Source organism: Filicampus tigris, chromosome 9 (genome assembly GCF_054856515.1).
Source record: "Filicampus tigris isolate MCC_2025a chromosome 9, RoL_Ftig_1.0, whole genome shotgun sequence".
Lineage (NCBI taxonomy): Eukaryota > Metazoa > Chordata > Actinopteri > Syngnathiformes > Syngnathidae > Filicampus > Filicampus tigris.
This window is the reverse complement of record NC_141225.1, coordinates 11,019,790-11,031,887: the sequence shown is the minus strand read 5'-3', so window position 1 is coordinate 11,031,887 and position 12,098 is coordinate 11,019,790. Positions and strand designations below refer to the sequence as shown.

Below are 12,098 nucleotides of genomic sequence, written 5' to 3'. Positions count from 1 at the left end.
ATATTTCTCTGTAACGTTTATTGGAAGACCCCTAATCTATATCATGTTGTTTTCCATACTCAATACCTGATCTAGCATATTTGTCCCAATTTTTGATTTTCTTCAACATTTTCCTTTGTGGATGCGTGACAACCAGTCCAGCCAATCCACTAGAGGAACACACAGAATGCAAATGCACCATCTGCTGTGCCATTCCAAACAAACGATTGTTCATCTCTAATGTTGAAGTAGTCGAACCTCTTGAATTATTCACAGTATCACAGGATACTCTCAAGAGTGTCAACAGAGCCCAGTTGTTTAAAAGGCACTAAACATTAGTTTCTAGATTTGAAATGGAACTATCAAATCCACTATCTCACGTTCTGTGTCGGCATGAAGTCGTTCCAAAGTGTCTGCGTAAGTGTGAAGGGCCATGAGGTCTGGGGGCAGGTAAAGTTGAAAGGCGGGAAAATCAGGGAAGGAGGAGGAGACTAGAAGGAGGGGCGCTTCTCGCCATGCTCTGGGAATTACTGGAAATTTCCACTTAGACGCAGTCAACGTGAGGGTGGAGCTAAGAAGTGGAGAAGGTGGTTTGCGCTCATCTCAAGTAGTTCACAGAGGAGAAAGACATACTGTATTAGTACAATGCAACTTTTTCTGTTCAATTCTTCACTAGAACAACTGACAACAATCAGACATTTTATGGACATGCAACAAGGCAGGAAGTCATAGGTGACTTTTTGCTTTATAGCTGTTAGGGAGTTTCGTCATGGTAACAAAATCTACAAACTTGTCCCAGCAATAGCCTTGCATGTTCCTTGGTGCTTTACCTCACCCTACAGCAAGCAAGAGAAAGATAACCAGGATTCATCTGTTATTGCAAAGAATCTGATTCCACAAAAATACCCAACAAAGCAAAAAAAAAAACAATAAAAAAAAACATCCTAAAACTGCAGGGACTTAATCTTTTAGAGGCTCCTTGAACTGAAGTGTCACAAGATTTATTGGAGTGGAACACAGTCAGTTTTATTTCTAGTGGGTCATGTCCTGTAAATTTGTCCTGTATGCCTGCGTCACTGCTTTTCTTATGTGGAGGTATCACAAAAAAAAGCCAAAGAAAAAGCACTGGTACTGGTACAAATTATAGACAGAAATCAACAGCCCCATTAACTGCAATTGTCGTTTATGTAATTGTTGGGTATTCATGCCAGAAAAAAAAATACATTCCTTCTTAAGTCTACGAGCTTACAAAAAACACATTTTTCCGAAAGCAAAATGCGCGACTTCAATCTTTTTAAGTCCAAAGCAAACACATCCTAAATCCTTTTCGTATTCTTGGAGCAGTTCCAAACAGGCGCACTCTAGAATTTTGCAAATCCTCATCAAAGCATTAATCCTTGCAAGAAACATTAAAAAGGAAAGTCAATCAACAAGATTCGCACACGCCTCAGGAATGTCGGCATTATCTCCTGAGCCACACTAGATCTGGGTCCTGAGCCACACTAGATCTGGGATCTGTTTTCAGAAAACACAGTTTTAGATAACAAATTAGGGTATTGCTCACATTGTGACTATTTTTACTGCTTTTACTGCTTAAAATACAGCTAACTACTGTATAGGAGAACTACAATAAAATAAAAACTACTCACATTTTGAAGACATGTAAACTGGCCAAATTTGGCAGGCTTGTTTAATCCGTTTCATCAGTAGAGTCCCCCAGAATTTTTAACAATTCAGCCACAAAGCCACTTTCACTTATGAAATTTGGTAGGTATGGCTGTCATGCGTAGACCCATAAAAAAAGTCTCAAGAATCCATGTCTGAAAAGATACACAAAGTCTGCCATTTTGTTTTGAAGGAGACCTTTTATGGTTGTTTTGGTAATTTCTCGGTGTCCTGAGTTGAACTTGTCCGAGAGATTTTTTCTGGTTCTTACCAAATTTTAAGCTAATATACTAGACAGAAGGGCGACGCTTATTTGCGAAACATTTTGTCATTGCGTCTGGGCGGAGCCAAGTTTGACGACTTGCTGTAAGTTTTCGAGCTTGACCAATGTAATGCGAGGTCCTGTTGATCACTGATCGCTGCTTTAAGATGTTTTTAGAATTGCGTAATGCGCCCCATCAAGTCCCCTCGCAAGGCCGTACATGGTTTTACGGGCCCACCTCTGATCTTTTTATTTTATTTTATCATCTATTGTGATGATGTATTAATGTAAAAACATAAAATGTCACTCTGTACTTAAAGGAGACGTCAGCCCAAACATATTTTTTGCAAGAATATGTTCTATGCAAGCCCACTAGTTGAAACAAGGCATTCTGGTAAATATTGCGTTTGTGGACTAACAGTTAATCCACTCGTTTTTAGCCATCTCTGGGGGCGGCCATTTTGTCACTTCTGTCGACTGAAAATGACATCACAACTATTCAGGGCTCAGGTAACCTGTTTTCTGAAGCTGAGCCATGATTGGTTGATTTTCTCTTTAATCATATATTTCAATTATTGATTTTCATGCAGGTCAATATTAAACCAATGAAATGTGTCTATTTAATTGTCTATTGCTTATGTGACTGTAATTATGTTTGTTCCATGTGTACATTTGAATTATTCATTGTCTTCCGTATTATGATAGCACTAGACTTATCAATCAAACCCACTGTGCTCCCAGTGAGAAGTCAACTTTCTGTTGTCCTCGAGCACCGCAGGACTCGTCTGACGACAGGAGAAAGGCCGCTGGACCATGCGGGACCCCCGCAGTTCAAAACAAAAGAGCTCAAATTGCGGCCACCAATTCCTCCAATTATCAGGCACCACCCTCCCTTCCCCCAACCCTAATCCTGACCCTTGCTCTTCGAAGGGCCCCCACTTTGCTCGGAGCGCTGACATTCCACAAGTCAGGTCAGGCCTTTTGTCCTCGCAAAATGGAGGTGAAACGAAGGCGCTTTAAACCTACTTGCCATCCTGTATCATGTCACCGCGCGGGAGAAGACTTGGGGTCTTGAAATAATATTTCCAAACTTGCAAAACAGAGCGAGGCTTGTCTTTTGTGAATGATTCCTTTCGCCATGTTTTTTTTTTCACACTTTCGTACAGATGGAAAATGTGGTATGCAGCTAAACTGTGCACAATTGCATGTCTTTTGCTTTCTTTTTTGGCTAACTGCGCACGGGCTGCACACAGGCCCTCCATTGAGTTGCACAAACCTGGATGGAAACAAGTTGCGGTAGGCAAATGAGGAAGGAGAGGAAATTATCTCACTATTTGACCCCCCGCCCACTCCCCAACCTCCGCTCACCCGCTTGATTCTATTGATGCCCACTTTCCACTCTTGCAGAGTAGAGAGTGAGTAATGCCTTCTGCCATCCCTGAGTTACTCCCATGCCTCTATTGTAGGCACTCAAGCCATTAGATGCTATGCAATCTGCACTTTCCTAAGAGGGTTACAATTTACAGAGACAATCTTATCATTGATATGACTTTTCTTGGCATACAGTCCAAATAAAACCTCAGCTGAACGACGCTAAAAGCCCCAACACATTTAACCTACACATGCTTATCATAAATACAGGGGTCCTCTGTTTACGTTTGCATTTGGTCAAATTCTGAAAAAACTTCCATTATATAAGGATCAAATTTGGTAGGAATCACTAAAAATCTGTAACACAAGTTTGAAGGAGCCCTGGAAATGGCCAAAATGACCAAAGAAAATTTGCCAAAAAGGCAGCCTTCCTGTGTCTATTCAGGCATAGCTTCTTGAGACTTTTTTGTCCCACACAAAAAAAAAACTTACCGGTATATGCCATAAATACAGAGTATTGTAATGAAAAGTAAGTACGGTGGTAACGGAGCACAAACTAGTTCATTGCTGCATCCCCTTTGTAACCTCGAAATTTATGTAGAGACATACACAGTCGAGCCCCAAATTTTGAATTACAGTTCATTTTTATGTGTTGAATTAGGTTACTTCTGGCTCTTGCACCATTCTACCATAACTTCTACCAGACTGTAAAATACTGGATATTCGTGTATTGAGAGCAATTATAAATAATTCTTATATACTGTACAACTTTTGGGAAAATTAAAAAACTCAACATGATGGACCATTTCCAGCCAAAATATAAAAATAAATTAATAAAAATGTATTTTAACAAAAGATTGGGCCAAACTATGAATAATTTTGTGTTTGAACTGACTGTACAGGGGATCCACGGTATATGTCAAAACTTCCATCTTTATAGTGGTGATGTAAGCCTAATTTTATATAAGTCACAATGTTCCGTAGGCTATAATTTACTCATGACAGTGCAGTTGTAAAGTCATAATTCCTGTAAATATTTGTACAAAAAACACTCTGAGGCTTTAATGTAAAACAATCAAATTAAAAATATTAAGTACTGTGGTAACCTCAAAATGTTTTATGTCGGAAAAGCTCTAAACTGAGGAACAGTCATTTTTTCCATAGTTGCATCATATTTTTTCAGAAATGTATAATGGCCTTCAGATGACTTAAAATGCTTCATAATAATAAAAAAAGGTTCGCATTCTTTACTGCGAACAGGCCAGCAGTCCAACTGACTCAGTGAAGAAAGAGGTCCCAGATCCTGCCAGCCGCACACGCCTTTGAACTCTGCATGTAATTAGTTTTCGTAATTATATTTCTGAATGTGAGATGAGTCACTAAATAGGCTCATGGCCCCGAAGGCTTCCTTGAAATCTGTGGTTGCAGCAGTGGCGGGGAGGAGGCGATTTAAAAAAAAAAAAAAGGGCGGTGGGGATCTCAGGAGATGTGCTAAAATTAGACGCTTGTGACAAGATATCCTGCTTGGGGTAAGTTAAAAACATTTTGAAACAAATATATTTGGATACCTATACCAAGTCTATACCTAAGACTAAGGTCATTTGTGACCTGAAATATGGCAGTTAACTGCACAAACTTACTACAAAAGCCTCTTTTAAATGGACATCCTGCAAAATTGCCAGCCTTTAACTCAGAAGTCTGAATATTTCAATATGGCAACATACACTCAGTTGACTATCAGCGTCTGGTGTGAGCTACAAAATAAGACGTTACGTGCCTGTGTCATCTTGCCTCTGTTTGGTTTCCTCGTCGCACGAAAAGTGTGATTCTGTGCTTCCTCTGAGTTTCTCCATGTTTGTTTACCTATGCTTGTATATTTCAGCAAGTTGCGCGCCAGATGCACTGACTTATATACGGACATACACTGTATGTGCTTGTATACACATTGTGTCATTTTCGCTGTAGAGACAGAAAATAACACGAAAAAGCTGCGGGGAAATCAATGTATTCAAGTTAGGCTTGCTTAGCGAGTGACAACGTAAGATGCCCGCCAGTGGCTAGACGTCTCACTGCGGCAAGTAAGAGATTGCCGCGCACACAAGTACTTCCTGTATTCAAAAGACCAAGATTTCTCGAGATAGAGCATGCGCAGAAACAGAGATGGGAAAAGTACTGACATTCTGATACTTGAGTAAAAGTACAATTACTTTTATAGGAAATGACTTTGGTAAAAGTACTAATTCAAGTAATTACTCGAGTAAAAGCAAAAAAAAAAACTACAGGCTCTGAATTGTACTTTGCGAGTAAAACTAAAAAATATTTTTACCGGATGTTTCCTCCTCGTGTCACCCTTTAAACTGACTGGATTGTTGTTTTTTTTTGCTTCTCAAACTTCAAAATTTCAAGGTCTTCCTAAGAGCAAACAAATGGAACCAAATGGTCTACCATGGTAATACAGCATGTTATGCTAAACTAACATCATTAACCAGAGCCAAGCTAATGAAAGGGTAATCATTTAGCTTTACCGCAATATGATTTCTCAGATTGGACGGGGAAATCTTCAGGTTTTTAAAAACACGAATATGATCTTATTTGGGGTTTTTTTCACGTGTTTACATGTACTTTAAAAACCTGAATATTGGCAATATTCGGGTTTTGAAAGTGTTATTGACTGCTTGTAGAGGTAATCACTGTTGCATCAATATCTGGGCACTGTGGAAAAGGCAAAGACAAATAATTGCCACTGTTATAACAATTTTGCTGCATCTCTGTGTAAAAAAGGCTTCTGATACTACCGCCAAAGCTGGATCGATTTCCTTTCCGCATCGGTGCTGCAACAAAGAAAAGGCCGGATTTTACAGGCGGTGTGAAATCGGCATGAGTTGAATAACGGCTGTCAACAATGATAGGTGTTTATTTCTTTCACATGCGGAAATGAATTGCAGGTGACACGACATTCACATTTGCAGATTTGTATCTGACATGAAAACTATTTGTTCCGCTTGGTAACTTACAGCGAAAAGCCTTCAGCGCGCAGGCCTCATTTGAAGCGACGGGCGCGAGATTGTACGGGCCCCTGTTGTCACTTCCTTTGGTTTAACAGTTGGATGAGCCAGTTGAAGAAGAACGGAAGTAAACTTCAGGAAGAAAAAAAAACAGGCTGGTCGGGTTATAAGGCTTAGTCATTAACAGGAAGAAGACCGTTTGTTTTCACTGCCGTTAAATTGTCGAAAAACACAGAGAGGTTAGGCCTAGGTTAGACTTTTTGAAGCAGTGCAATTTGCTTCAAATTTACATTTTCTTCGGCACCCCTATCACAAATAACTGCTTCAAAATGCACAATCAACACATGTAATGCACATCTCAATCATGGAAGGTGAATGATTCGTTTGATGTGTAAACATACTCTTTGGAAATGTTACTATTTAAGGATAAGTGATTAATAAATAACAAATACAAGTCGTGTAAATTAACACATTTTGGCAAACTTGTACATTTTTAACTATAGTTTTCATAATTACGCACTTTTAGTGGTAATTATTGTGCAGGCGGGTTGTATGAGGTGAGTTAAATTCAGGAAAGGAGGAAGTCAGCTATCGTAGACAGGGTGTACACATCTTGACGTTATCCCTCCTTCAGTGTAATTTGACACCAATCTCCACAGAGAAAGAGTGGTAACAGTTAAAAAAGAAACGTGAGGAAAAGCCAACATGGATGCATTTCCCACACTTTTTTTTCACCTTTCCCGTCTTCCTAAAACGTAAATGCAACTTTAATATCTTACATTCTAGTTTGAATTCAACTTAAATCCATTTAGAGTTTTTTGTCACTATTTCCCCAACAATCTAAACCATTATTACTTTAAAAAATCCCAAAACAGACAACTTTTTAAAGAATTGCACAACGAAAAAAAATCAAAATTAATAGAAATATTCACAATTTTTCTACTGATTGAAACATCAAACCATAATATTCCACTTTACATAGCTCCTCCTTGCGTGTAATTTGACACCAATGGCCACATAGAGTGCCAATTTTAAAAAAAGTGAATAAAAAAAAACTGCTTGGCCACGTGTTTCACAACATCTTTAGCCTGCCTTTAAAAAAAACTTTTGATATTGAAAAGTTTGTATAATCAATAGGTCGATGATCACTAACAACTTGCAGCCCATTGTTTGAATTAAGCCACAAGAAGCACACACACCAAACCGTCATAGCAAAGCGGCGCTTTAAAACCACTGACCAATCAACGACCAGTTAACGTGGAAGGCGGGTGCTTATCCAAGAACTGGCGTGACGCTTCTCCAATCAGACGCCAGACGCGTCGTGACGGTCCAATCGGGCGCCGAGTGAAGCTTCTGCCTCCAACAAGAGTGGTTTTCAAGTGGCTCCCACAGAAAAAGCGGAGTTGGGCAGACATCATTTCTCTCTCGGCGTCACTGGACTCGTATCCGCGACGACGACGACAAAAAGCCAAAAAAAAAAAAAAAAAACAGGAATTAAACAATCAAATTAACTCAATTCACTGTCAAAGTAGACATGGCCGACACAGCTGTTGACACCACCGCAACTTCAGAGGTTACAGCCAAGGTGCGTTTCATTCATTTTATACTCACGCCGACTCGTCGCCTTTTATGCTTAAGAAGTTGATAAAGTTGCAAATATGAGCTTCAGGTCACTCGTTGTTTACGTTTGTGGGGATAAAATGGCGGTTTGGCAAGTGTAGCACGTTGAAAATGGCGATTAAAAAATTAAAAACTCGACGCCTACGTCAAATAAGGGCCATCCTTGGCGATTTTTAACGATCCTGTGTCATTTTTAGTTGAGAATCGGGCGTTCAATGGCGTGTATGGTGTCTTTTTGGAAGCGAACATAGACAAAAGCGAGGAGGAGAAAGCAGCCGCTGCTTTTTACTGTGGGCGGGAAAAGCACGAGAACCCTTTTTTACGTCTCACGCGCGTGCGTCGAGGAGAAAAAAAGCATTTACTTGACAAATGAATCGACTTAAAACGTTGCAGACTTAAAGAACGGTTGAGGTAAAGCCAGCACTTGAGCCCAGAAAGAAAAACGTCGACAATTTAATAGTCTTATTTTTTTCTTAGGAGCTGAAAGAGAAGAAAGAAGTTGAAGTGGAGGAGAAGGAGAAGGAGGAGGAGAAGACAGACAACGGGGACGCACCTGCTAATGGCACTGTGAGTTTGCTGGCAGCTTTTGCGGGGAGAGAGGGAGAGGTGGGGGGCTTTTGTCTTATGTCGAGTAGCCCCCTTGTCGTGCAGGTGTCGCCATTCTGCCTGGGCCGCGTGCTCTTTGTGTGCCTTGTGGAAAATGGCACAGATGTTGGCAAGTGAGCTGCCTCCATTGGGGGTGTCTTCCCAGAGAGCTTGCTGCTGCTGGTGGTGGTTAATCCTCGAGGGAGCAAAAAGCACCCCCATACACCCTTCCCTCATCCTTAGTTTGTCCGTGGAGGATTATCCCAACTACCAGGGCTATAAATGTGACATTTTGCTCCCTCAGAATGGTGCTAACCACAGTGACAAAGTTGAGGACGCCGCAGAGGAAGAAGAACACAAGAATGGAGATGGTACCCTTCCCCCCTGTTAATACCTTTCCTGTTATTAGTCTCATTACCTTGAATTGACATTCCCGTTTGTTTGAATAACACTAAAAAAAAGCAAACTGTCCTTTTTTTGCAGGTAAAGCAGAGGAAGAGGCGCCCCCTGCTGAGGAGACGGATGCACAGCCTGTGAAGCGTGCTGCCGATGAAGAGGAGGTGGGTCACGTGTGCTGTCTTCACTGTCACAATATTTCATGTTTTTTTCTTACCCAGTTTCCCAACCAATTAAAAAAACGTTTTCATATTTCCACAAGAGGAGAAATTCAATAAATTCAACCTTTCTCAATAAATTTAAACCACTCTATTTACACCCCCCCCCCAAAAAAACCTTATAGGTAATTCCATATTTTCTGTAATAAATGTCACAAATTAATGAAGAAATTCAATAAATTAATTTCTCAACCAATTCAAACCTCTCTTAATCCATGCCCCAAAAATGTACTTTAAATAAGAAAATTCAACAATTCGCTATCTTAATGAGAGGTGTCACAATTGATTAATCGACAATAGATCATCACACTAATCAACAACTATTTTAATGGAGTAATCGTTTGGAGCCATTGTTTAACTTAAATTCTCAAAATTCTTTGATTTAAAATAAACAGTTACAGAGTAAAAATGTTTTTGCAACAGATTTTTAATTCTAAATAAAATTTTATCTGATTAATCAATGGAATAATCTATTATAACTATTCCATAGTCACAGACCTAATCTTAACCGACTCAGACCATTTAAACTTAAAAAAAACAATTGTTCTTACATGGTGTTGTTCTGCACCAAATTCTTTATTTTTCCTGCCATTATTCAGTTCACGTGTGTGTCTATATATGCGTGTATATGTATATACAGTAGATGGATGGATGAATATCATCGCTGGCCTGTGAAAAACACTTATGTCCATGTTTGGACATTGTTTTAATTTTCAATGTTATGCGATGTCTAATGCGGAAACACCATTCACATAAAAATAACAAAATTGTAAAAAAAAATCGACAAGTGTTTTTCACAGGACAGCAACGATAAATAGAGATAGATCCACATTTCCCAGAAATCAAATTAATTCACCCATTTTCAATGACTTCAAACCTGTTAAATGTTGGGGGGGGTTGGATTTAAATACTGACTACACTAAATGCTCAACATTCCAGCAATCCTGTTTTGTAGAATTCCCTACCTGAGTAATTTTCCACATTTACCTCTATCCAATCATACGTTTTCATTTTTCGAAGTTTCGTATTTTACATTTCACTTCTACAGCTTTTACAGTTCGGCGTTAACACTTGCGAAATTTTTGAGTTTCTTTCATTTCAAACAATTGATTAAAATTTGCTCTCCTTGGTTGTGGTTGGTAGGAGAAAGCAGACACCAAAAAACAGAAGACAGAAGAGAATGGAGACTCAAAAGAGGCGGAAGTGGAGGCTTAAAGATGGCGGTTTTGTATGCAGCTCAGTCTTACTGGTCAACATGGTGTTGTAGAGCTTGTGCTTTTTCTAGTTTTTTTCCCCCCCTTTTTTTTCTTTTTTTTTTTTTTTTTTGCTCCCATGTTCTCACATTGCACTGGAGTTGTGAAACATTGTGGCCCTCTTTTTCCCCCCCCCCAATTTTTCTTTTTCTACAAGATGTTATTTATTGGTCTTTATAATGAGCTTTTTTTTTGTATGTGTGCAAAATGGGGCCATTCTATGACATGAGTTGATTTCCATTTGCTTGCTTCTGTTTGCAAGCACAACCTCTATCAAGTCAGCTCTGACCAGCCGATTGCTCATACGTTCAGGCAGCTGCTCACGTTCACATCAAGGACCAAAGATAAGTTTTAAGCAGGGGCTAATAATAATAAAGATAATTATTAGTTGATGCGTAATCTTTTGTTGGTGTTTAAGCTGCTAGTTAATCCTCGGCTGCCCTGTTAGCATAACAGATGGTGCTCATGATATTAAGGGCCTCCATGCCACTGCCGTTTTGGTAGAGGCGGGCTTTCTGTTGTTTTGCCGACGTTAATTAACCCCTCTTAAATCTTAACGCTTTGGTCTTGTTCGTTCTGTATGCATTCCACGCAGGTTTGTACCATTTTCATGGTTTTTTTCCCCCTTTTCTTTCTCATTTTCTTATGGAGTTTACATTTATGGCTGGGTAACCCACTTTTGTGTCCAAGACTGCCTCTCTCTAACAACCAGCCGTGACATATGGTTACTTAAAGCCACTGCTTTGTATATTCTCAAAAAAATAAAATGTCTTTTTACTTAATTCTCTACTTTGTGTGTGTGTGTGTGTGTGTGTGTGTGTGTGTGTGTGTGTGTGTGTGTGTGTGTGTGTGTGTGTGTGTGAACAGTTGAGTTTGTCCACCATGTATGCATACAGCTTTGTGTGCGTCATGGAGTCATTGTGTGTGCTTGTGGTGTGCTGTGTGTACTGGCCAATGTGTATGCTGTGGTTTGCGTCTTTGAATGTATGTGTAGTCTTGAGAGTGGTGTGTGTGTGTAGTGACATGAATAAATGAGCTCCTCATTTGAAATGACATTTGACCCACTTCAACAAAATATCCAAGAATCAGGTAGGAGCAAGAAAAAAAAAATCTTGGGTTCACTGTCCGCTATCTAGTCAGTTTGCAATTTTGTCTTGCTGTTTGAATGTAGTGTGTATAGGTTATGCCCTAAACTGTGCCTTCACCTTGGTCCAGTGATGGACTGGACAAAGTGCTTTGTATTAATTTTGTGTAATTCTCTCATTTCGAAACAGTGTTATTAGCTAAATATTACTTAAGGGAAACCATAGCGATGATCCGATACATTATAAGCATGCAACAGCAATGGCGTGATTACCACACCCAAGCAATGTTTGGAAAGTACTATTTTTAAGTTGACTGATCAGTCAACTGTTTAGTCTCTCACTCTTAAAAAAAAAAATATATATATATATATTTTCGGAGTCGAATGATTCCAAACACATCAACTATGGCAGGGCTAGGGAACTCCGGTTACTCGAGCGCCATATCTTGCCTGTTTTGGATCTCTCCCAACTACAACACACCTGACTCAAACGATCAGGATCGTTTCAGACTTCTACTGAGCATGCTGATGAGGTGATCATTTGAATCAGTTGCGTTGTATTAGGGAGAGATCTAAAACAGGCAGGATATGGCTCGAGGAACCGGAGTTGCCTACCCCTGCACTATGACGATGGGAAAAGGTGCTGATTACACTTGTCCT

At 39.7% G+C, this 12,098-nt stretch overlaps 1 protein-coding gene and 1 long non-coding RNA gene across 3 annotated transcripts; one reads left to right on the top strand and one right to left on the bottom strand.

Annotated features, from left to right (window-relative positions):
- Positions 1 to 3,298: 3,298 nt before the first annotated feature.
- On the bottom strand, positions 3,299 to 8,910 carry LOC147141917 (uncharacterized). Of its 2 annotated transcripts, XR_015088152.1 has the most exons (4): positions 7,521 to 8,910; positions 6,292 to 6,414; positions 6,073 to 6,108; positions 3,299 to 5,989 (listed from the first exon to the last, which is right to left on the bottom strand). It is a non-coding gene; the product is annotated as an uncharacterized LOC147141917 (long non-coding RNA). The 2 variants fall into 2 exon arrangements; XR_015088151.1 differs by having other exon boundaries at positions 3,299 to 6,108.
- On the top strand, positions 7,613 to 11,136 carry LOC147141916 (uncharacterized). Its single transcript, XM_086040978.1, has 5 exons — positions 7,613 to 7,867; positions 8,380 to 8,469; positions 8,792 to 8,858; positions 8,971 to 9,047; positions 10,245 to 11,136. Exons 1-5 carry the CDS (start codon positions 7,817 to 7,819, stop codon positions 10,314 to 10,316), a joined length of 357 nt encoding a protein of 118 aa, XP_085897104.1. The 5' UTR covers positions 7,613 to 7,816; the 3' UTR covers positions 10,317 to 11,136.
- The last annotated feature ends 962 nt before the right edge of the window (positions 11,137 to 12,098 follow it).